At 48.9% G+C, this 25,983-nt stretch overlaps 1 protein-coding gene across 1 annotated transcript in view; it reads right to left on the bottom strand.

Annotated features, from left to right (window-relative positions):
- LOC147099461 (caspase recruitment domain-containing protein 11-like) overlaps positions 1 to 25,983 on the bottom strand; it is a 181,947-nt gene that overhangs the window by 151,247 nt on the left and 4,717 nt on the right. Inside the window, exons 2-3 of the mRNA XM_085969636.1 lie at positions 22,042 to 22,272; positions 8,691 to 8,828 (exon numbers count right to left, since the gene is read on the bottom strand). Of these exons, the coding sequence (XP_085825762.1) occupies positions 8,691 to 8,828; positions 22,042 to 22,272 (369 nt within the window). The remainder of the gene's footprint in view (positions 1 to 8,690; positions 8,829 to 22,041; positions 22,273 to 25,983) is intronic.

The raw sequence follows: 25,983 nt of genomic DNA, 5'->3' as shown, positions 1-25,983 counted from the left end.
GACACCAGACGGTGAGCGATCAGACACCAGGCGGTAAGCGATCAGACACCAGACAGTGAGCGATCCGACACTAGACGGTGAGCGATCAGACACCAGACAGTGAGCGATCAGACAGTGAGCAATCAGACACCAGACGGTGAGCAATCAGACAACAGACAGTGAGCAATCAGACACCAGACAGTGAGAGCTCAGACGCCAGACAGTGAGCGATTAGACACCAGACGGTGGGAGCTCAGACACCAGACAGTGAGTGATCAGACACCAGAGAGTGAGCGATCAGACATCAGGCATTGAGAGATCAGACACCAGACAGTGAGCAATCAGACACCAGAGGGTGAGAGCTCAGACACCAGACGGTGAGCGATCAGACACCAGATGGTGAGAGCTCAGACAGTGAGCAATCAGGCACCAGATAGTGAGAGCACAGCTACCAGACAGTGAGCAATCAGACACCAGACAGTAAACGATCAGACATCAAGCGTTGAGAGATCAGACACCAGACGGTGAGAGATCAGACACCAGACAGTGAACGATCAGACATCAGGCGTTGAGCAATCAGACACCAGACAGTGAGCGATCAGACACCAGATGGTGAGAGCTCAGACACCAGACAGTTTGCGATCAGACACCAGATGGTGAGAGCTCAGACACCAGACAGTGAGCAGACACCAGACAGTGAGAGCTCAGACACCAGACAGTGAGCAATCAGACATCAGGCGTTGAGAGATCAGACACCAGACGGTGAGCAATCAGACACCAGACGGTGAGCAATCAGACACCAGACAATGAACAATTAGACATCAGGCGTTGTGCAATCAGACACCAGATGGTGAAGCTCAGACACCAGACAGTGAACGATCAGACACCAGACAGTGAGTGATCAGACATCAGGTGATGAGAGATTAGACACCAGACGGTGAGAGATCAGACACCAGACAGTAAGTGATCAGACACCAGACAGTGAACGATCAGACATCAGGTGTTGAGCAATCAGACACCAGACATTGAGCAATCAGACACCAGACGGTGAGAGCTCAGACACCAGAGAGTGAGCGATCAGACACCAGACGGTGAGTGCTCAGACGTCAGACAGTGTACGATCAGACATCAGGCATTGAGAGATCAGACACCAGACAGTGAGCAATCAGACACCAGACGGTGAGAGATCAGATACCAGACAGTGTACGATCAGACATCAGGCATTGAGAGATCAGACACCAGGCATTGAGAGATCAGACACCAGACAGTGAGCAATCAGACACCAGACAGTGAGAGATCAGATACCAGACAGTGTACGACCAGATATCAGGAATTGAGAGATCAGACACCAGACAGTGAGCAATCAGACACCAGATGGTGAGAGCTCAGACACCAGACGGTGAGCGATCAGACACCAGACAGTGAGAGCTCAGACAGTGAGAGATCAGACACCAGATCGTGAGAGCTCAGACACCAGACGGTGAGCGATCAGACACCAGACGGTGAGAGCTCAGACACCAGACGGTGAGCAATCAGACACCAGACGGTGAGCGATCAGAAACCAGACAGTGAGCGATCAGACACCAGACGGTGTGCGATCAGACACCAGACGGTGAGCGATCAGACACTAGACAGTGAGCGATCAGACACCAGACGGCGAGAGATCAGACACCAGACAGTGAGCAATCAGATACCAGACGGTGAGATCTCAGACACCAGATGGTGAGCGATCAGACACCAGATGGTGAGCGATCAAACACAAGATGGTGAGCGATCAGACACCAGACGGTGAGTGATCAGACACCAGATGGTGAGCGATCAGACACCAGACGGTGAGCGATCAGACACCAGACAGTGAGAGCTCAGACACCAGGCAGTGAGAGCTCAGACACCATATGGTGAGCGATCAGACACCAGACGGTAAGCGATCAGACACCAGACGGTGAGCGATCAGCCACCAGACAGTGAGCGATCAGACACCAGACAGTGCGTGATCAGACACCAGACAGTGAACGATCAGACATCAGGTGTTGAGCAATCAGACACCAGAAAGTGAGCAATCAGGCACCAGACGGTGAGAGATCAGACACCAGACAGTGTACGATCAGACATCAGGCATTGAGAGATCAGACACCAGACAGTGAGCAATCAGACACCAGATCGTGAGAGCTCAGACAGTGAGAGATCAGACACCAGATGGTGAGTCATCAGACACCAGGCGGTGAGCGATCAGACACCAGGCAGTGAGCATTCAGACACCAGACGGTGATCGCTCAGACACCAGACAGTGAGCGATCAGACATCAGGCATTGAGAGATCAGACACCAGACGGTGAGAGATCAGACACCAGATGGTGAGCGATCAGACACCAGACAGTGAACGATCAGACATCAGGCATTGTGCAATCAGACACCAGACAGTGAGCGATCAGACACCAGATGGTGAGAGCTCAGACACCAGACAGTGAGTGATCGGACACCAAACGGTGAGAGCTCAGAAACCAGACAGTGAGCAATCAGACACCAGAGAGCGAGTGATAAGGCACCAGACAGTGAGAGCTCAGACACCAGAGAGTGAGCGATCACACACCAGGCGTTGAGCGATCAGCCCTCAGGCGTTGAGAGATCAGACATCTGACGGTGAGAGATCAGAGACCAGACGGTGAGCGATCACACACCAGACAGTGAACGATCAGACATCAGGCATTGTGCAATCAGATACCAGACAGTGAGCGATCAGACACCAGACGGTGAGAGCTCAGACACCAGACAGTGAGCGATCAGTCACCAGACAGTGAGAGCTCAGACACCAGGCAGTGAGTGATCAGGCATCAAGGGTTGAGAGATCAGACACCAAACGGTGAGAGATCAGACACCAGACAGTGAATGAGCAGACATCAGGCGTTGAGCAATCAGACACCAGACATTGAGTGATCAGACACCAGACAGTGAACGATCAGACACCAGATGGTGAGAGCTCAGACACCAGTGAGCGATCAGACACCAGACAGTGAGAGCTCAGACACCAGACAGTGAGTGGTCAGACATCAGGCGTTCAGAAATCAGACACCAGACGGTGAGAGATCAGACACCAGACGGTGTGCGATCAGACATCAGACAGTGAACAATCAGACATCAGGCGTTGTGCAATCAGACACCAGACAGTGAGTGATCAGACACCAGACGGTGAAGCTCAGACACCAGACAGTAAGCGATCAGACACCAGACAGTGAGCGATCAGACATCAGGTGTTGAGACATTAGACACCAGACAGTGAGAGATCAGACACCAGACAGTGAGTGATCAGACACCAGACAGTGAACGATCAGACACCATACGGTAAGAGCTCAGACACCAGACAGTGTACGATCAGGCATCAGGCATTGAGAGATCAGACACCAGACAGTGAGCAATCAGACACCAGACGGTGAGCGATCAGACACCAGACAGTGTATGATCAGACATCAGGCATTGAGAGATCAGACACCAGACAGTGAGCAATCAGACACCAGAGGGTGAGAACTCAAACACCAGACAGTGAGCGATCAGTCACCAGACGGTGAGAGCTCAGACAGTGAGCGATCAGGCACCAGACAGTGAGAGCTCAGACACCAGACAGTGAGCAATCAGACACCAGACAGTGGGCGATCAGACATCAAGCGTTGAGAGATCAGACACCAGATGGTGAGAGATCAGACACCAGACAGTGAACGATCAGACATCAAGCGTTGAGAGATCAGACACCAGATGGTGAGAGATCAGACACCAGACAGTGAACGATCAGACATCAGGCGTTGAGCAATCAGACACAAGACAGTGAGCGATCAGACACCAGATGGTGAGAGCTCAGACACCAGACAGTGAGCAATCAGACACCAGACGGTGAGAGCTCAGACACCAGACAGTGAGCAATCAGACACCAGACGGTGAGAGCTCAGACACCAGATAGTGAGCGATCAGACACCAGACAGTGAGAGCTCAGACACCAGACAGTGAGTGATCAGATATCAGGCGTTGAGAGATCAGACACCAGACGGTGAGAGATCAGACACCAGCTGGTGAGCAATCAGACACCAGACAGTGAACAATCAGACATCAGGTGTTGTGCAATCAGACACCAGACGGTGAAGCTGAGACACCAGACAGTGAGCGATCAGACACCAGATGGTGAGAGCTCAGACACCAGACATTGAGCGATCAGACACCAGATGGTGAGAGCTCAGACACCAGACAGTGTATGATCAGACAGCAGGCATTGACAGATCAGACACCAGACAGTGAGCAATCAGACACCAGACGGTGAGAGATCAGACACGAGACAGTGTACGATCAGACATCAGGCATTGACAGATCAGACACCAGACAGTGAGCAATCAGACACCAGATGGTGAGAGCTCAGGCACCAGACGGTGAGCGATCAGACACCAGATGGTGAGAGCTCAGACATTGAGCGATCAGGTACCAGATGGTGAGTGATCAGACACCAGGCGGTGAGAGCTCAGACACCAGACGGTGAGCGATCAGACACCAGGCGGTAAGCGATCAGACACCAGACAGTGAGCGATCCGACACTAGACGGTGAGCGATCAGACACCAGACAGTGAGCGATCAGACAGTGAGCAATCAGACACCAGACGGTGAGCAATCAGACAACAGACAGTGAGCAATCAGACACCAGACAGTGAGAGCTCAGACGCCAGACAGTGAGCGATTAGACACCAGACGGTGGGAGCTCAGACACCAGACAGTGAGTGATCAGACACCAGAGAGTGAGCGATCAGACACCAGACAGTGAGCGGTCAGACACCAGACAGTGAGAGATCAGACACCAGACAGTGAGAGATCAGACACCAGACAGTGATAGATCAGACACCAGATGGTGAGCGATCAGACACCAGACGGTGAGCGATCAGACATCAGGCGTTGAGAGATCAGACACCAGACGGTGAGAGATCAGACACCAGACGGTGAGCGATCAGACACCAGACAGTGAACGAACAGACATCAGGCATTGTGCAATCAGACACCAGACAGTGAGCGATCAGACACCAGATGGTGAGAGCTCAGACACCAGACAGTGAGTGATCAGACACCAGACGGTGAGAGCTCAGACACCAGACAGTGAGCAATCAGACACCAGACATTGAGCGATCAGACATCAAGCGTTGAGAGATCAGACACCAGATGGTGAGAGATCAGACACCAGGCAGTGAACGATCAGACATCAGGCGTTGAGCAATCAGACACCAGACAGTGAGCGATCAGACACCAGACGGTGAGAGATCAGATACCAGACAGTGAGCGATCAGACACCAGACAGTGAGAGCTCAGACACCAGACAGTGAGCAATCAGACACCAGACAGTGAGAGCTCAGACACCAGACAGTGAGCGATCAGACATCAGGCGTTGAGAGATCAGACACCAGACGGTGAGAGATCAGACACCAGACGGTAAGCGATCAGACACCAGACAGTGAACAATCAGACATCAGGCGTTGTGCAATCAGACACCAGACAGTGAGAGCTCAGACACCAGACAGTGAGCGATCAGACACCAGACGTTGAGCGATCAGACATCAGGCGTTGAGAGATCAAACACCAGACAGTGAGTGATCAGACACCAGACAGTGAACGATCAGACATCAGGCATTGAGCAATCAGACACCAGACAGTGAGCGATCAGACACCAGACGGTGAGAGCTCAGGCACCAGACAGTGAGCGATCAGACACCAGATGGTGAGTGCTCAGACACCAGACAGTGTACGATCAGACACCAGGCAGTGAGAGCTCAGACACCACATGATGAGCGATCAGACACTAGACGGTGAGCGATCAGACACCAGACAGTGAGCGATCAGACACCAGACGGTGAGCGATCAGACACCAGACAGTGAGTGATCAGACACCGGACAGTGAGCGATCAGACACCAGACGGCGAGCGATCAGAGACCAGATAGTGAGCAATCAGGCACCAGACGGTGAGCGATCAGACACCAGATGGCGAGCGATCAGACACCAGGCGGTGAGAGCTCAGACACCAGATGCTGAGCGATCAGACACCAGATGGTGAGAGCTCAGACACCAGACAGTGTATGATCAGACAGCAGGCATTGACAGATCAGACACCAGACAGTGAGCAATCAGACACCAGACGGTGAGAGATCAGACACGAGACAGTGTACGATCAGACATCAGGCATTGACAGATCAGACACCAGACAGTGAGCAATCAGACACCAGATGGTGAGAGCTCAGGCACCAGACGGTGAGCGATCAGACACCAGATGGTGAGAGCTCAGACATTGAGCGATCAGGTACCAGATGGTGAGTGATCAGACACCAGGCGGTGAGAGCTCAGACACCAGACGGTGAGCGATCAGACACCAGGCGGTAAGCGATCAGACACCAGACAGTGAGCGATCCGACACTAGACGGTGAGCGATCAGACACCAGACAGTGAGCGATCAGACAGTGAGCAATCAGACACCAGACGGTGAGCAATCAGACAACAGACAGTGAGCAATCAGACACCAGACAGTGAGAGCTCAGACGCCAGACAGTGAGCGATTAGACACCAGACGGTGGGAGCTCAGACACCAGACAGTGAGTGATCAGACACCAGAGAGTGAGCGATCAGACACCAGACAGTGAGCGGTCAGACACCAGACAGTGAGAGATCAGACACCAGACAGTGAGAGATCAGACACCAGACAGTGATAGATCAGACACCAGATGGTGAGCGATCAGACACCAGACGGTGAGCGATCAGACATCAGGCGTTGAGAGATCAGACACCAGACGGTGAGAGATCAGACACCAGACGGTGAGCGATCAGACACCAGACAGTGAACGAACAGACATCAGGCATTGTGCAATCAGACACCAGACAGTGAGCGATCAGACACCAGATGGTGAGAGCTCAGACACCAGACAGTGAGTGATCAGACACCAGACGGTGAGAGCTCAGACACCAGACAGTGAGCAATCAGACACCAGACATTGAGCGATCAGACATCAAGCGTTGAGAGATCAGACACCAGATGGTGAGAGATCAGACACCAGGCAGTGAACGATCAGACATCAGGCGTTGAGCAATCAGACACCAGACAGTGAGCGATCAGACACCAGACGGTGAGAGATCAGATACCAGACAGTGAGCGATCAGACACCAGACAGTGAGAGCTCAGACACCAGACAGTGAGCAATCAGACACCAGACAGTGAGAGCTCAGACACCAGACAGTGAGCGATCAGACATCAGGCGTTGAGAGATCAGACACCAGACGGTGAGAGATCAGACACCAGACGGTAAGCGATCAGACACCAGACAGTGAACAATCAGACATCAGGCGTTGTGCAATCAGACACCAGACAGTGAGAGCTCAGACACCAGACAGTGAGCGATCAGACACCAGACGTTGAGCGATCAGACATCAGGCGTTGAGAGATCAAACACCAGACAGTGAGTGATCAGACACCAGACAGTGAACGATCAGACATCAGGCATTGAGCAATCAGACACCAGACAGTGAGCGATCAGACACCAGACGGTGAGAGCTCAGGCACCAGACAGTGAGCGATCAGACACCAGATGGTGAGTGCTCAGACACCAGACAGTGTACGATCAGACACCAGGCAGTGAGAGCTCAGACACCACATGATGAGCGATCAGACACTAGACGGTGAGCGATCAGACACCAGACAGTGAGCGATCAGACACCAGACGGTGAGCGATCAGACACCAGACAGTGAGTGATCAGACACCGGACAGTGAGCGATCAGACACCAGACGGCGAGCGATCAGAGACCAGATAGTGAGCAATCAGGCACCAGACGGTGAGCGATCAGACACCAGATGGCGAGCGATCAGACACCAGGCGGTGAGAGCTCAGACACCAGATGCTGAGCGATCAGACACCAGACGGTGAGCGATCAGACACCAGACGGTGAGAGCTCAGACAGTGAGAGATCAGACACCAGGCGTTGAGAGGTCAGACACCAGATGGTGAGCGATCAGACACCAGACAGTGAGCGATCAGACACCAGAAAGTGAGTGCTCAGACACCAGACGGTGAGCGATCAGACACCAGACGATGAGAGCTCAGACAGTGAGCGATCAGACACCAGATGGTGAGCGATCAGACACCAGATGGTGAACGATCAGACACCAGGCGGTGAGAGCTCAGACACCAGATGGTGAGCGATCAGACACCAGACGGTGAGCGATCAGACACCAGACAGTGAGCGATCAGACACCAGACAGTGAGAGATCAGACACCAGACAGTGAGCGATCAGACACCAGACGGTGAGAGATCAGACACCAGACGGTGAGCTATCAGACACCAGACGGTGAGCGATCAGACACCACTACAACTCAGGATCCAGTGCAAACCCTGCAATGCCAACCTAATTTTGCCAAAGTAACCGAAACTAATCTGAATTAGGCCAAATTTGACTCCAGGAAAATGAACCCAAGTTGACCTTGGGTTCAAGACTCAAGCTCTCAAACCTTAGCCAAGCTTCTGTGTCCAATAAGATTCAGTGAAAGCTGACAAGTTCTCTCTGATCTAGATCTGCATGTCTCCACTGATGTTTTGAATCAATCCTTATGCTTCAAAATGCAGCCATGTGTAAGTTTAATGATTGGCTGGCTGTCCATTGGTTGAAGTATAATAATGAAATACTTAGTCTGGCAAACAGCTGCTCACTCACCAATCAACACCGAGCAACATCTGGTTGGCTCCTTGCCCGTTATTAGCTTGTACAGTTCAGCATAGTAGAGCTCCAGGCTCTCGAGGAAGGCCTCGTATCCACGGTTACCATGCGAACGCAAAATGTCCAGAAGACGGCCTGCAGAAAGGGAAAAAAACCTGATGTTAAATTGATGGAAACGCCGAGAAGAAGATTGGACCAGAGCCCCTCTCCGACGCCGAGTTGGTGGATCCCAATACTGACGGCAGAATTGGCCTCGGTACCCAAAGGGCTAGTGAGGCCACAAAAAACAAAATCAGGCAAGGTTTGCGATCCCTGCTCGCTACCCAGTGACGCCCGCTGAAAAGTGCATGTGTGGGCAGAGGGTGTGGGCAGTGGGTGTGGGCAGTGGGTGTGGGCAGGGCTGTGAATAGAATCATAGAAACATAGAAAAATAGGAGCAGGAGTCAGCCATTCGGCCCTTCGAGTCTGCTCCACCATTCAATATGATCATGGCTGATCCTCTATCTCAATACCATGTTCCCGCTCTCTCCCCATACCCCTTGATGCCTTTTGTGTCTAGAAATCTATCTATCTCCTTCTTAAATATATTCCATGACTTGGCCTCCACAGCCTTCTGTGGTAAAGAATTCCACAGGTTCACCACCCTCTGAATGAAGAAATTTCTCCTCATCTCAGTCCTAAATGTCCTACACCATATCCTGAGATTGTGACCCCTCATTCTAAGCCCTCCCCTCCCCCCAGCCAGGGGAAACATCCTCCCTGCATCCAGTCTGTCTAGCCCTGTCAGAATTTTATACATTTCAATGAGATCCCCTCTCATTCTTCTTAACTCTAGTGAATACAGGCCTAGTCGACCCAATCTCTCCTCATACGACAGTCCTGCCATCCCAGGAATCAGTCTGGTGAACCTTCGCTGCACTCCCTCTATGGCAAGTATATGCTTTCTTAGGTAAGGAGACCAAAACTGCACACAGTACTCCAGGTGTGGTCTCACCAAGGCCCTGTATAACTGTAGTAAGACATCCTTGCTCTTGTACTCAAATCCTCTTGCAATGAAGGCCAACATACCATTTGCCTTCCTAACTGCTTGCCAACACTCACTGGCTGGGTCCACACACTAAAAGTGGGCACTTGGGCAAGACACTGGATTGCACAGAGACCAGGAGATGGCGAGGGGCGAGGGGGGAGGGGGGAGGGCGAGGGGCGAGGGGGGAGGGCGAGGGGCGAAGGGCGAGGGGCGAGGGCGGAGGGGCAAGGGGGGAAGGAGGGAAAACCAAGACCAATCGGTAAACTGATTGGGGTCATTTTTTTTTACCTGTTCACAGGATGTGGGCGTCGCTGGCAAGGCCAGCATTTATTGCCCATCCCTAATTGCCCTTGAGAAGGTGGTGGTGAGCTGCCTTCTTGAATCGCTGCAGTCCGTGTGGTGGTGCTTCTTTAAGCGGTTTGGTATAACTGGCCATTTCAAAGGGCAGTTAAGAGTCAACCACATTGCTATGGGTCTGGAGTCACGTATCGGCCAGACCAGGTAAGGACGGCAGATTTCCTTCCCTAAAGGACATTAGTGAACCAGATGGGTTTTTACGACAATCTGGTAGTTTCATGGTTACCTGGTACTAGTTTTATATTCCAGATTTATTTAATTAACTGAATTTAAATTCCCCAGCCGCCGCGGTCAGATTATAAACTCATGTCTCTGGATTACTAGTCCAGTAACATAACCACTATGCTACCGTTCGTTGGCCACGTGCCTGAGTTTAGGAGCTGGCTGAGATTCAATAACATTGCGACATGTTGCTGTGTTAAAGCCACAATGGAGATTGTTGTCAGTTTTGTACAGTTCAGTAAGAGTGAAGTTCCAAGTTCTCCAGCCATGCTCTGTGAAATCTCTCTTATTTTCACTCAGGCTCGGTAATTGTGTGAAAGTGTAACCTGATTCTCTGCAAACTGTAAATTAAATAACCCTTTGTTCTATTAATTATGACGGATTTGGAGACTGACTAGCTCTTGTACCCTACTGTACAGGGGGTATTGGTGAGACCACACCTGGAGTACTGCGTACAGTTTTGGTCTCCTTATTTAAGGAAGGATATACTTGCATTGGAGGCAGTTCAGAGACTGTTAAGTCTGTGTGTTCTAGTTGTAATTACTAACACAGACTACAAGATAAAAGTTCAACAGGTCTTTACTGGTTGGAGGTCAGGACTATACTAAATACAATATTACTACACAGTGCTTATATACCGGTGGTCACCACCGGTATTACGTATACAGCAGCCAGAGAAAGTAGTACATCTCTTAAGGTGGAACAGGCTTAAGTTCTCTTAAGGTGGAACAGGTTACATACACCACAATCCTCCCTTTTTAGCTTAACAGTCATATCCCCATTTAACATAACATAATAACATATATAACTTCAGGTATAAACAGTTCAAAGGTTCAGTCTCTCAGGAGGCCTTCTGATTCGGTTTGGATAACGCCTTTCAGTGGTCTCTGATTCCTGTTGCTGAGGTGACTCCTCTAGTTGGTCTCCCATGCATTGGGTGTTATCATCATCAGGTACATTCCCTGCCGAGGTAGATGCTTCAGGTTCATTAACGTCTTCCACAGTTGTCTCTGTCGCAACCATGGGTTCGACCCTTGCTCTCGATTCTACCAGTTGATCCGCATGACGCCTTATCACATTGTTACCAATATCTACTGTGTACATCAGAGGTCCTTGTCTGGCCCGAATTGTTCCGGACTGCCATTTTTCGTTTCCATAGCCCCTTGCCAACACTGGTTGTCCTACGTCGAAACTTCGAGTGGTCTTGTTATTAATATGCCGGAACTGTTTGTTTTCCACTTCCCTCCGCACATTTGGTTTTAACAAGTCCAACCTGGACCGCAACCTCCTGTTATAAAACATCATGGCAGGACTTTGGTTAGTCACTGCATGAGCGGCGTTTCGATATGCCATTAGGAAATTGTCCACCTTGTGCTGTAGCGGAATCTGATCATCGTTCATGGCCTTTATTGCCTTTTTGAATGTTTGGACAAATCTCTCGGCCAACCCGTTTGTCGCCGGATGATATGGGGCAGAGGTATAATGTTTCACCCCATTCTTCTTTAAGAATTTTTGGAATTCTTCCGACACGAACTGTGGTCCATTGTCCGAACAGATCTGTTCTGGCAATCCGTTCCTTGCGAATATTGTTCTTAACACCGCAATTGTCTTTTCTGAAGTAGTGGTATTCATCTTGATGACTTCTGGCCATTTGGAATGTGCGTCCACCGCAATTAGGAACATGGAGTCCATGAATGGACCAGCAAAGTCAATATGTACGCGTTGCCATGGGGCTGAAGGCCATTCCCATGGGTGTAGTGGTGCGATCGGAGGTGCATTTTGCACTTTTTGGCACCCAGCGCAGCTTTTTGTCAACTCCTCTATCTGTTGGTCAATACCCGGCCACCATACATAAGCCCTAGCAAGACTTTTCATCTTAACTCCCCCCAGATGACCTTCATGCAGTTCTTTTAGAACTCTTTCCCTTAACTTGGGAGGAATAATCACTCTTGTCCCGTACATCAAAGTACCATGGCAGACGGACAGCTGGTCTCGCCTTGCCGAGAATGCCGGTAACAGAGGATCACCACGTGTTGGCCATCCTTTCACTGTCACCTCGTAGACTCTGGACAGTGTCGGGTCATTCCTGGTTTCTCTTTCAATACTTGCATTGGTGACTGGTAAACACTCGATGATGGTCGAATGAAATAACTCAACAGGGTCAACTTTCGTCGTTTCTTCTTCTTCAGGTAGTGGCAGGCGCGACAGCCCATCAGCATTGCCATGCTGCTTCGTACCTTTGAATTCTATTTGATATTGATGTGCCCCTAGGAAAAGGGACCATCTCTGGAGACGCTGTGATGTCATCACTGAAACACCCTTCTTAGGGTTAAAAATGGATACCAACGGCTGATGGTCTGTCAGAAGTGTGAATTTTTGGCCCTGCAGGTAATGATTAAACTTCTTCACTCCCCATACAAGGCTGAGAGCCTCCCTATCGATCTGCGCATAGTTGCGCTCAGCGGAGGTCAATGATCTGGATGCAAACGCGACTGGCCTTTCCGTGCCATTTGGCAACTTGTGTGAGAGTACTGCCCCAATACCATATGGAGAAGCATCACATGCCAACCGAATAGGCAGTGTCGGGTTGAAGTGAGCCAACACTTCCTCTGAGGTGATCAATTCTTTGCTTTTGCGAAATGCCTTCTTATAGTTTTCGCTCCATTCCCATGGTACCCCCTTCTGTAAAAGAGCGTTTAGCGGGTGCAGTACCGTGGATAGATTTGGTAGAAATTTATGGTAATAGTTAATCAATCCTAGAAACGACCTCAACTGAGAGACATTATCTGGAGCGGGAGTCTTTACAACTGCCTCTATCTTGTCAGGAGACTTATGAAGCCCCTCCCGGTCAATGACATGACCACAGTACGAGATCCGCTTCTGGAAGAACTCACATTTCTGCCGATTAACTCTAAGTCCATACTCTTTCAGTCTGTTGAGCACCAGTTCCAAGTTTGCGAGGTGTTCTTCATCACCATCACCTGTAATCAGAATATCGTCCAGGTAACATTGTGTGCCTGGAATTCCCTGTAATACCTGCTCCATGGCCCTCTGCCAAATTGCTGGAGCCGATGCCACTCCAAAAACCAGCCTATTGTACCGGTACAAACCTCGATGCGTGTTGATCGTGAGGTATTGGCGTGACTCTTCTTCAACCTCCATCTGCAAGTACGCCTGCGCCAGGTCTATCTTGGTGAAGTGTTTCCCGCCAGACAACGAAGCAAAAATATCCTCAATCCATGGAAGCAGATACTGCACCGTGTGAAGCACCGGATTAACGGTGATTTTGAAATCTCCACAGATGCGAACCTTCCCTGGTTCTCCTGGCTTGTTGCTCGAAGGACGTTTCATAACGGGAACAATGGGCGTAGCCCACTCACTCCAATCTACCTTAGACAGTACACCTGAACGTTCTAGCGCTTCCAGTTCCGCTTCTACAGTAGGTCGTATTGCATAGGGTACCGGTCTGGCTTTAAAAAATTTTGGGTGTGCATGTTCATCAATCTTGATGTTTGCCGTAATTCCTCTCAGTGTTCCCAGTCCCTGCTGGAACACCTCTTTAGCATCATCCAATATTTTGGACAATCGTTTAGGTTTGACATCTGTTTCCCCGGAATCTACCGTTAGTGCCTTCAAGGAGTGCCAGTCCATATTCATTTTCCTAATCCACTCCCGTCCCAGTAGTGGTGGACCTCCTTCAGGTAGCACATATAAGTCCATTACTTGGCTTTCTTCGCCCTTGTGGACCACTTTTACCTCTATCTTTCCGATGGGGTACACTCTTTGCCCCGTGTATGTTTTCAATATAATCTCCGTATCCCGTAGGGGAATATGTTGGAATAACCTTTTGTAATCTTTCTTATTCATGACCGTCAATGCCGATCCAGTGTCCAATTCCATCTTTACTTGGACTCCTGCTATCTGAAGGGTGACCCAAATTGTCTGGAGATCTGCATCCTTACCAACGTTGTGTACTCTTAAGCTACCCAGTTCATTACTGCTAGCGTCTGAATCTGACTTCTGTTCGGTCGAACTGTTCTTTGTCACCTTGTGTACCTTTATGTATTTTCCTTGCGGTGACTTTTTGTTGCTGGTCTTCTTTCCTGACCGGCATACTTTAGCTATGTGGCCAAGCCTGCCACACGTTCTGCATTCTTGGTTTTTAAACCAACACTGGTTCTGATCGTGCGTTGTCTTTCCACAACGATAACATTTTACAGTACTCAAACCCAATTTATTTGTACTGAGTTCCGGTGACCGTAGCTGCATTACTGCCGTGCCTCTCGCTGCGGCTTCGTGTGCTGCTGCCATAGTGACCGCTTTCTCAAGCGTCAGCTCATTCTCCTCGAGCAGTCGCTTTTGTGTATCTTCTTTTAATAAACCACACACAAATTTATCTCGTAGCGCCTCTGTCAGTCTCGTTCCAAACTGACAGTACTTTGCTAGCTTACGCAATTCCATTAAATATTCAGCATTGCTTTCATCCTTCAGCTGCCTTCTGCTGTAAAATTTAAATCGTTCCGCTAGCATCAGCGGCGTGGGGTTTAGATGATTTTTCAGGACAGTAACAATCTCCTCGAACGTCTTATCCGCCGGTTCATCTGGTGATAAAAGGTGTTTCAATTGCCCGTATGTCTTCGCACCCATTAAGTTTAATAATGTTAGTGCTTTCTCTTCATCTGGGATTTTATTTGCTTTACAATAATTTTGTATGTGTTCTACATACATGGCCCAATCTTCGATGTCGCTATCAAAAGTATTAATGTTCCCATGTTTAGGCATCATTGCAATTTAATTTATTTTAACTTTTATCCAAGATGGCGGCTTCCCGCTCTTGTCTTCGTCCTCCGCCTAGAAAATGGCGGTTTTCCTGCGCTTGGCGGTCTTCACCCGTCCCCCGACGCTGTCTCCGCTTCACCGCGGCTCTCGCGCCTTCAGTTACCCCAGACGCTGCACCTTTTTAGCCCGAATGCGGCCCGGCCCTTATCACCAGCCGCGATCGATGTCCCCGCGCTGCGCCTTTCGGCCCGAATGCGGCCCGGCCCTTATCTCCGGTCGCGATCGATCTCACCGCCCTTATTCCTCCGTCTTCCCTCCCCGTCTGTACAGCCAACGCGGCCGACTTTCTGGTCGCGTCGCTGCCCGGCTTACCCACCACCGAGGTAGAAAGAAGATAGCTGACAGCCGCTGATGGAGGCTTCGAGTTCAGGATGTCTTCTGCACTCTGGTTTCTCGATGTCTGCCACGCGACGTGTCTTCCAGCAGGGTGATGAGGGTGGAAGCCTCTCTTCGACGTCCGTTCTGTGGACGAAGCCGCCGTGGATATAAACTGCCGCAGGGTAAGAATCGGACTCGTCGCCACTGTTAAGTCTGTGTGTTCTAGTTGTAATTACTAACACAGACTACAAGATTAAAGTTCAACAGGTCTTTACTGGTTGGAGGTCAGGACTATACTAAATACAATATTACTACACAGTGCTTATATACCGGTGGTCACCACCGGTATTACGTATACAGCAGCCAGAGAAAGTAGTACATCACTTAAGGTGGAACAGGCGTAAGTTCTCTTAAGGTGGAACAGGTTATATACACCACAGAGACGATTCACACGGTTGAATCCTGAGATGAGGTGGCTATCTTATGAAGAAAGGTTGAGCAGGCTGGGCCTATACTCATTGGAGTTTAGAAGAATGAGAGGTGAAACATATAAGGTACTGAGGGGGCTCAACGAGGTACAGGAAACTCTTTTTTTATCCGGCACCGACGGGACCAGCGTGGTGCTGGTTGATCAAAAAGTCCAGATTACAGAGAGATATACTTACCAAGGTACGAGAGCCCCGTACACGGCCACAGGTGCAGGAGCCCCGGTTACACGGCACTTGTGCAGGAGTCCCGGTCACACGGCCACAGATCCAGGAGTCCCTGTTGCACGGCCACAGGCGCAAGAACCCCGGTTACACGGCCACAGGTGCAGGAGCCCCGGTTACACGGCACTTGTGCAGGAGTTCCTGTTGCACGGCCACAGGTCCAGGAGTCCCTGTTGCACGGCCACAGGTGCAGGAACCCCGGTTACACGGCACTTGTGCAGGAGTCCCTGTTGCACGGCCACAGGTGCAGGAGTTCCTGTTGCACGGCCACAGGTGCAGGAGTCCCGGTTACACGGCCACAGATCCAGGAACCCCGGTTACACGGCCACTAATATATAGTAAAACTTACCGTACCTACTCATGAATTTTGCCGGTTAAGAGAGATTTCCGGATATTTAGGTGCCGGTTAAAGGAGAGTTTCCTGTAGTTGCAGAGAGGATGTTTCCCCTCGTGGGGAAATCTAGAACTCGGGGGCACAGTCTCAGAATAAAGGGTCACCCTTTTAGAACAGAGATGAGGAGGAATTTCTTCTCTCAGAGGGTCGTAAATCTGTGGAATTCTCTGCCCCAGAGAGCTGTGGAGGCTGGGTCATTAAATACATTTAAGGTGGAGATGGACAGATTTTTACAAGATAAGGGAGTGAATGGTTATGGGGAGCGGGCAGGGAAGTGGCTTTGAGCCCAAGATCAGCCATGATCTTATTGAATGGCGGAGCAGGCTCGAGGGGCCAAGTGGCCTATTCCTGCTCCTATTTCTTGTGTTATGTTCTTTCCCCTCATAATATCTCATTATCTCCCACATTACAACAGTGACTACACTTCAAAAGTACTAATATAATAGCAAAATACTGCGGATGCTGGAAATCTGTTGTTACTTCAAAAGTACTACATTGGCTGTAAAGCGCTTTGGGATGTCCTGAGGTCATGAAAGGCGCTATATAAATGCAAGTCTTTCTTTCTCTCTTTATCTCTTTTTCTTTATCTTTTTCTTTCTTTTTTCTTCTTCCTTTCTTTTTTTTTCTTTCTTATAACTTATTGTTACCCAGTAAATATGTCTTGATGAAAGTGTGAACATAAGTAGACCTGGAATGAGAACAGACCATTCAGCCCATCTAGAAGATCATAGAATAGCCAAGTATTCTATACCCAAGTCCAGGTCATTAATATACATCATAAAGAGCAGTGGTCCCAACACCGACCCGTGAGGGATATCACTGTATACTTGCCTCCAGTTTGAAAGACATCGTTCACCACTACGCTCTGCTTCCTGTCCCCTAGCCAATTTTGTATCCACGCTGCCACTGCCCCTTCAATCCCATGGGCGCCAATTTTGCCAGCAGGTCTATTACATGGTACTTTATCAAGCACCTTTTGAAAGTCCATATACACAACATCAACTGCACTACCTTCATCAATCCTCTCTGTTACTTCAGGGGATGGGATTGTATTTAGCTGTGATGCCTCTTGAAGCCAAATATCTTGCCAACATTTAACCTCACACATAACCAGCACCTTGCAAAGTATTGCAGGCTGAGCACCTTCTGTGACGATGGATCCACTAAAGGGTCAACACCTTCAAGTAAGGAGGGAGAAAATTTGCGCAGACATTGAAAAGAATTATTTTCCTGTTTTCCTTTCACTGCTTCTTCATCTTTTGTATACATATTCTTCTCATCTAGCTCGTCCCTTCTACAGACCATGTACCATCTGCCCGCTCGTGGGCTCCACCGAACCCATTTCTTTATTCCAGTCAACACTATGAGCAAAAAAATCAGTAGGCATATAAAATGGGTGTTTTATAAATGCTCCTTAAATTTTCGATCAATACAGGAACAGGCCGATCCACAGTTCTTCCAAAGTATGCATCAATCCCTCTGGCACTGTAACCATTTACAACAAACATAGGGACATAGGAAGTGGGGGGTGACCCGATCGAGGTCTTCAAGATTATGAAAGAGTTTGGTAGGGTAGAGGTAGAGAAGATCTTTCCACTTGTGGGCGGGATCAGAAATAGGGGGCCATAAATATAAGATAGTCACTAATAAATCCAATAGGGAATTCGGGAGAAACCTCTTTACCCAGAGAGCGGTGAGAATGTGGAACTCGCTACCACAGGGAGTGGTTGATGCATTCAAGGAAAAGCTAGATAAGCACATGAGGGAGAAAGGAGTAGAAGTATGCGATGATGGGGTGAGATGAAGAAGGGTGGGAGAAGGTTCGCGTAGTTGGGCCAAATGACCTGCTTCTCTGCTGTAAATACTTTGTAACACACGTGTGATTATGCTCCCTGCAGCTGTTTGAGAGTAAGAGCCTGTTCCGCCATTTTTTTTAGCTCATTTGATCTGTATCTTAACTCCATCTACCCACCTTGGTTCCGTAACCCTCAATACCCTGACCGAACAAAACATCTCTCAATCTCAGATTTGGAAATTTGCAATTGGCCCCCAGCGTCAACAGCTTTTTGGGGGAGAGAGTTCCAGATTTTCGCTACCCTTTGTGTGAAGAAATGTTTTCTGACATCACCCCTGAATGGCCTAGCTCTAATGTTAAGGTTCTGCCCCCTTATTCTGGACACCCCTCCCCTCACCAGAGGAAATAATTTCTCTCTAGCCTATCAAATCCTTTAATCATCTAAAACACCTCGATTAGATCACCCCTTAATCTTCTATACTCCAGGGAATACAAGCCTAGTCTGTGCAATCTGTCCTCATAATTTAACCCTTTTAGGCCTGGTTTCATTCTATGAAACAAGGGAGTGACACAGTGGTTGTTTAGCAGATTTTGTACAATTATCTGAAAGACTGGGAGATTAGAATATACTTCAACATGCTGGGCTTAGCTTTGTTTGGGATTATTCACAGTCATGTCTGGGCACCAAAATCAAGTCATTTTTATATTTTTAAATTAGTTCCTGAGATGTGGACGTCACTGGCAAGGCCAGTATTTATTGCCCATCCCTAATTGCCCCTTGAGAAGGTGGTGGTGAGCCGCCTTCTTGAACTGCTGCAGTCCGTGTGGTGAAGGTGCTCCCACAGTGCTGTTAGGGAGGGAGTTCCCGGATTTTGATCCAGCGACGAGGAAGGAACGGCGATATATTTCCAAGTCAGGATGGTGTGTAATTTGGAGGTGGTGGTGTTCCCATGCACCTGCTGCCCTTGTCCTTCTAGGTGGAAGAGGTCACGGGTTTGGGAGGTGCTGCCGAAGAAGCCTTGGCGAGTTGCTGCAGTGCATCTTGTAGATGGTGCACTCTGCAGCCACGGTGCGCCGGTGGTGGAGGGAGTGAATGTTTAAGGTGGTGGATGTGGTGCCAATCAAGCGGGCTGCTTTGTCCTGGATGGTGTCGAGCTTCTTGAAAATGTAGGAATGTGTTTATCAATAGAAATATTGAATGGTATTCTCTGATGCACTGATGGTTAAGGTTACTGCCTGGTACGGTAATGAACCACACCCCCTGGAGGATTCCCAAGTTAAATTCCTAATCTGCGCTGAGTCAAATAATCTAAGCCAATGATTGGTGGATTCTGCCAGCGCAATTTACACTTCATCTAGAGCCATCCTTTGTTTCTTAACCTGTCCCATTACCATCTCCTCTTGTCTTGAATATCTCTTAATGTCTCTTAACCTCTCCTGCCTTCTATCCTATCACAGACCTTCCCTTTTGTTCTTTCATCCCCTCCCCCCTTTCCCAGCCTCTACACTTGCTTAAAAATCTGTTCCATTTCCTGCTTTTTTCCAGTTCTGATGAAAGGTCATCGACCTGAAACGTTAACTCTGTTTCTCTCTCTACAGATGCTGCCAGACCTGCTGAGTGTCTTCAGCAGTTTCTGTTTTATTTCAGATTTCCAACATCTGCATTATTTTCTTTTTGTATTGGTGGAGAGGGGATGGGTGGTGAGTATCGTGGTCGGTACCATTCAGTGATAGGGGAGTATCGTGGTCGGTACCATTCAGTGATAGGGGAGTATCGTGGTCGGTACCATTCAGTGATAGGGGAGTATCGTGGTCGGTACCATTCAGTGATAGGGGAGTATCGTGGTCGGTACCATTCAGTGATAGGGGAGTATCGTGGTCAGTACCATTCAGTGATAGGGGAGTATCGTGGTCGGTACCATTCAGTGATAGGGGAGTATCGTGGTCAGTACCATTCAGTGATAGGGGAGTATTGTGGTCAGTACCATTCAGTGATAGGGGAGTATTGTGGTCAATACCATTCAGTGATAGGGGAGTATTGTGGTCAGTACCATTCAGTGATAGGGGAGTATCGTGGTCAGTACCATTCAGTGATAGGGGAGTATCGTGGTCGGTACCATTCAGTGATAGGGGAGTATCGAGGTCGGTACCATTCAGTGATAGGGGAGTATCGTGGTCGGTACCATTCAGTGATAGGGGAGTATCGTGGTCGGTACCATTCAGTGATAGGGGAGTATCGTGGTCAGTACCATTCAGTGATAGGGGAGTATTGTGGTCAGTACCATTCAGTGATAGGGGAGTATTGTGGTCAGTACCATTCAGTGATAGGGGAGTATTGTGGTCAGTACCACTCAGTAATAGGGGAGTATTGTGGTCAGTACTATTCAGTAATAGAAACATAGAAACATAGAAGATAGGAGCAGGAGTAGGCCATTCGGCCCTTCGAGCCTGCTCCGCCATTCAACGAGATCATGGCTGATCATCCAAACCCTAGCACCCTGTCCCTACACCGACAGCCATCCCACCCAAGCCCTATACCCGTAACCCTGTAACCCCACGTATTTAATCCCCCCTAACACTAAGGGTCAATTTTTATCATCGCCAATCAACCTAACCCGCACATCTTTGGACTGTGGGAGGAAACCGGAGCACCCGGAGAAAACCCACGCAAACACGGGGAGAATGTGCAAACTCCACACAGACAGTCACCCGAGGCTGGATTTGAACCCGGGTCCCTGGCGCTGTGAGGCAACAGTGCTAATAGGGGAGTATTGTGGTCAGTACCATTCAGTGATAGGGGAGTATTGTGGTCAGTACCATTCAGTGAGAGGGGTGTACTGTGGTTAGTACCATTCAGTGAGAGGGGTCTTAAGCATCCCTGATTATAATCGCTCAACCATTGGTGGCCGTGCCTTCTGTTGCCTGAGCCCTAAGCTCTGGAATTTCCTGCCTAAACCTCTCCACCTCGCTACTTCTCTTTCCTCCTTTAAACCTACCTCTTTGACCAAGCTTTTGGTCACCTGCCCTAATTTCTCCTTATGTGGCTCGGTGTCAAAATTTTTGGCTTATAACACTCCTGTGAAGCACCTTGGGATGTTTTACTATGTTAAAGGTGCTATATAAATACAAGTTGTTGTTGTGTACTGTGGTCAGTACCATTCAGTGAGAGGGGTGTCCTGTGGTCAATACCATTCAGTGATAGGGGAGTACCGTGGTCAGTACCATTCAGTGAGAGGGGTGTACTGTGGTCAGTACCATTCAGTGAGAGGGGTGACCTGTGGTCAGTACCATTCAGTGATAGGGGAGTACCGTGGTCAGTACCATTCAGTGAGAAGGGTGGACTTTGGTCAGTATTTTATACATTTCAATTAGATCACCTCTCATTCTTTTAAACTCCAGAGAATATTCCCATTCTACTCAATTGCGCCTCATAGGACAACCCTCTCATCCCAGGAATCAGTCTTGTGAACCTTCATCGCACCCCTGCTACGGCAAATATATCCTTCCTTAGGTAAGGAGACCAAAACTTTAGACAGTACTCCAGGTGTGGTCTGACCAAAGCCCTGTATAATTGCAACTTAACGAGGGATGCTGTGAAGATTGGACCTCAGTACATGGTGCAGCCAAAGGAGCAAGGGGGGACAAGGAAGCAACAACTGATGAGAGAGAAAGTTAAAATGGCTGACTTGCACGTGTCCTTCTGGAGATCAGCAGGTGGGAGCGCAGGACCTCGTCCTCATCCTCCTCATCGATGACTTTGCACTGCCGTAGATATGCTGTCAGCTTGCTGGGGTTGATGGATTTCGTTAGGATGTGGCGCTTGCTTTCAATTTTCTCCCACAGCTTCTCCTGCTCTGCTTCTTCCTCCTCCGGGGTCTGCCCATTGCCATTGTCCTTGTCCATCGCCTCCTTTGTAACTGCAAAAGAACAGTTTCAGTTACGGACTTTAACTAAGTACAGACCCACTTCCAGCTCCTCTGATGCTTCAGTAACAACAACAACTTGTATTTATATAGCGCCTTTAACATAGTAAAACATCCCATGGAGCTTCACAGGAGCGCTGGCAGACAACATTTGACACAAAGCTGCGTAAGGAGGTATTAGGACAAGTGACCCAAAAGATTTTAAGGAGCATCTTAAAGGAAAGAGAAGTAGAGAGATGGAGAGGTTTAGGGAGGGAATTCTTGAGCTTAGGGGCCAGGCAGCTGAAGGCGCAGCTGCCACTGGTGGGGGCGATGAAAATTGGGGGTGCGCAAAAGGCCAGAATTGGAGGAGCGCAGTAGACCGTGGAGGGTTATCAGGCTGGAGGAGGTTCCAGAGATAGGGCTTGCAGCGACTAGCTGAGCCACAAAGGCCAGGAAGGTCCCAGGATTGACCCACAATCTGTGTTGGGTCAGCTGATTCTGCCTGGGCCTCGTGGTAGGAGTGTCACAAGAGGCTAAAGGGCACTGGGTTAAGAACGGCCGAGAATTCCTACTTCGAATAGCTATTCAATGATCTCCACTGGAAATTGGCTTCTGTGGACATCTGGTGAGGACAAGATTGACTGTGATCCTCCTCTATGTGTTTGAAAGCTTGCTGGCACTCACTATCTCAGTCCACACCTTAGTCCCCCGACCGACACCTTGTCTTAAATCAGATCATTAATTTCAGCCAACGTGACAAAGGCCTCAAGTTAGAGAGGAGAAAATCAACCCGGGGTTTCAAAAATTTGTTCTTGAGAAGTGGGCAACTTCTGTTGCTAGGCAGCATCCGTTGTCCATCCCTAGTGACCCTAAGCATTAAGAGCCAACCAGGTAGTGTGGGACTGGAGTCACATGTAGGCCAGACCGGATAGCAGTGGCAGGTTCCCCTACCTGCAGGACATTAGTGAATCAGTTGGGTTTTTACAACGAAACAGCACCTTTTCAGGGGCACAAATTATCTGCTCTGTACGAACTCAATTCCACAACTTGCCTTGGGGAAACTTGAATTTACAACCTCAAAAATTGCTAATCCAGAACCATAACCACTAAGCGATTGAACTTTACTGAGTGCTATTCAGTAATTCCAGTGGAGTGTGTGTCTGCGTGTATCTGTGTGTATGTGTGTGCGTGCATGTGTCCACATATATCTGTGTGCCCATGTGTGTGTGTGTGTGGATTTGTCCACATATATCTGTGTGTGTGTATCTGTGTGTATGCATGTGTCCACGTATGTCTGTGTGCCTGTATGTCTGTCTGTGTGCCCGTGTGTGTGTGTGTGTGGGTTTGTCCACGTATGTCTCTGTGTGTGTGTATCTGTGCGTATCTGTGTGACTGAGGTGTGGCCAGGATGATTCTGGTACAGTCCCATAATCAGCCATGCAAATTATTTATGCAGGTTATAACAAAACTAAAAGAATAGTGCCTTGGGCAACATACCAAAATAGGCAGGGGAAAATGTTTGACTACAATGACTTATCTTTACATCACACATTTAACAGCAAACATGCCCTAAGAACATAAGAAATAGGAGCAGGAGTAGGTCATTCGGCCCCTCGAGCCTGCTCCGCCATTCAATGAGATCATGGCTGATCTTCTGCCTCAACTCCATTCACCGGCCCTATCGCCATATCACTTGATGCCCTTACTAGTCAGAAATCTATCGACTTCTGTTTTGAATATACCCAATGACTGAGCCTCCACAGCCCTCTGGGGTAGAGAATTCCAAAGATTCACCAGCCTCTGTGTGAAGAAATTTCTCCTCATCTCAGTCCTGAATGGCCTACCCTTTATCCTGAGGCTGTGGCCCCTGGTTCCTGAGGCTGTGGCCCCTGGTTACTGAGGCTGTGGCCCCTGGTTTCTGAGGCTGTTGTCCCTGGTTCCTGGGACAGTGGCCCCTGGTTACTGAGGCTGTGGCCCTGGTTCCTGAAGCTGTGGCCCCTGGTTCCTGGGGCTGTGGCCCCTAAGGTGCTTCATAAATGGAAATCGAAAAGAAACGGAGAAAGAGATTAAGAAAGAGCGGAAATTGGGGTCAAAAGCCTGATCAAAAGCTGGGTCCAACAGATGCTCTAAGGATTGGGATGGTCCCGTTCACCCTGAGCGAGTGGTCAGATTCGGGCTGTATTAATAGCTCCGGCTGAAAATGATGGCTTTGGGTCGTCCCAATAGCCTTGACTTCCTCTTCTGTTGTTAAGAGGACTCATCCTTATATTTTGCTAATTTAACGAGAAACCGTCTCAGGCTTAAGATGTATAATTATTGATTACTGTAAAACCTGGTGTACAGATTGCTTCTGTTTATAAATAACATCCACATCTTTTACACCAGGTAGCCCAACAGAATAGGATCTCCGTGTAGGTCGCACCATTGGCTTGTAGATCAAGGAGTGGTTGGGGTGAACAGCATAGATGCCTTTAAGGAGAAGCTAGATAAGCACTTAAGGGAGAAAGGAATAGAAGGTTATGCTGATGGGGTGAGTTGAAGAGGGGTGGGAGGAGGCTCGCGTGGAGCATTAACACCGGCATGGACCAGTTGGTCTGATTGGCCTGTTTCTGTGCTGTAGACTCGATGTAATTCTATGCAATCCTGTGACTCATTCATAAAGTCCTTCAACTACATGTAGGCAATTTTATTAAATGCTGATTTATTGAAAAACTTCCTCATCAACAGGCCCTGCAGGCCCAGACAGTCCAGTGGTGTCAGGCGCAATGATCCTCTCCACGTGTTCCTTTACTATGTCCGCCGTGGTTCAGTGGGCAGCACTCTCACTTCTGAGTCAGAAGGTTGTGGGTTCAAAGTCCCACTCCAGGGACTTGAACAGAAAAATCTAGGCTGACACTCCAGTGCAGTGCTGAGGGAGCGCTGCACTGTCGGAGGTGCTGTCTTTCAAATGAGCCGTTAAACCGAGGCCCCGTCTGCCCTCTCAGGTGGACGTAAAAGATCCCATGGCACTATTTCGAAGAAGAGCAGGGGAGTTATCCCCAGTGTCTTGGCCAATATTTATCCCTCAACCAACATCACAAAAAAAACAGATTATCCGATCATTATCATGTTGTGGGAGCTTGCTGTGCGCAAATTGGCTGCTGCATTTCCTACATTAAAACAGTGACTACACTTCAAAAAGTTCTTCATTGGCTGTAAAGCGCTTTGGGACATCCTGAGGTCATGAAAGGCGCTATATAAATGCAAGTTCATTCAGTCATACACAATATCTAGGTATTTTCAGCTGTACTTGGAGTGTGTTTTTCATGAGGTTCAATTGAAAGACTGCATTGGCAGAGCTGCCTTGATGTAGAGAAGATTTCCACTTTCAAACATAGAATAATAGAACGGTTACAGCACGGAAAGAGGCCATTCGGCCCGTCAAGCCTGTGCCCGCTCTCTGCAAGAGCACTTCAGCTAGTCCCACTCTCCCGCCCTTTCCCCGTAGCCCTGCAAATTTTTTCCTTCAGGTACTTATCCAATTCCCTTTGAAAAGCTGTGATTGAATCTACCTCCCCCACCCTTTCAGTGCATTCCAGATCCTAATCGCTCGCTGCGTAAAAAAAAATTTCTTACATCGCCTTTGGTTCTTTTGCTAATCACCTTAAATCTGTGTCCTCTGGTTCTTGACCCTTCTGCCAATGGGAACAGCTTCCCTCTATCTACTTTGTACAGACCCCTCAT

This window comes from Somniosus microcephalus, chromosome 28, assembly GCF_052327205.1.
Source record: "Somniosus microcephalus isolate GS21.2 chromosome 28, FLI_Smic_1.0, whole genome shotgun sequence".
Lineage (NCBI taxonomy): Eukaryota > Metazoa > Chordata > Chondrichthyes > Squaliformes > Somniosidae > Somniosus > Somniosus microcephalus.
Note: the sequence above shows the minus strand (reverse complement) of the source record. Positions and strands in the feature narration are given on the sequence as shown.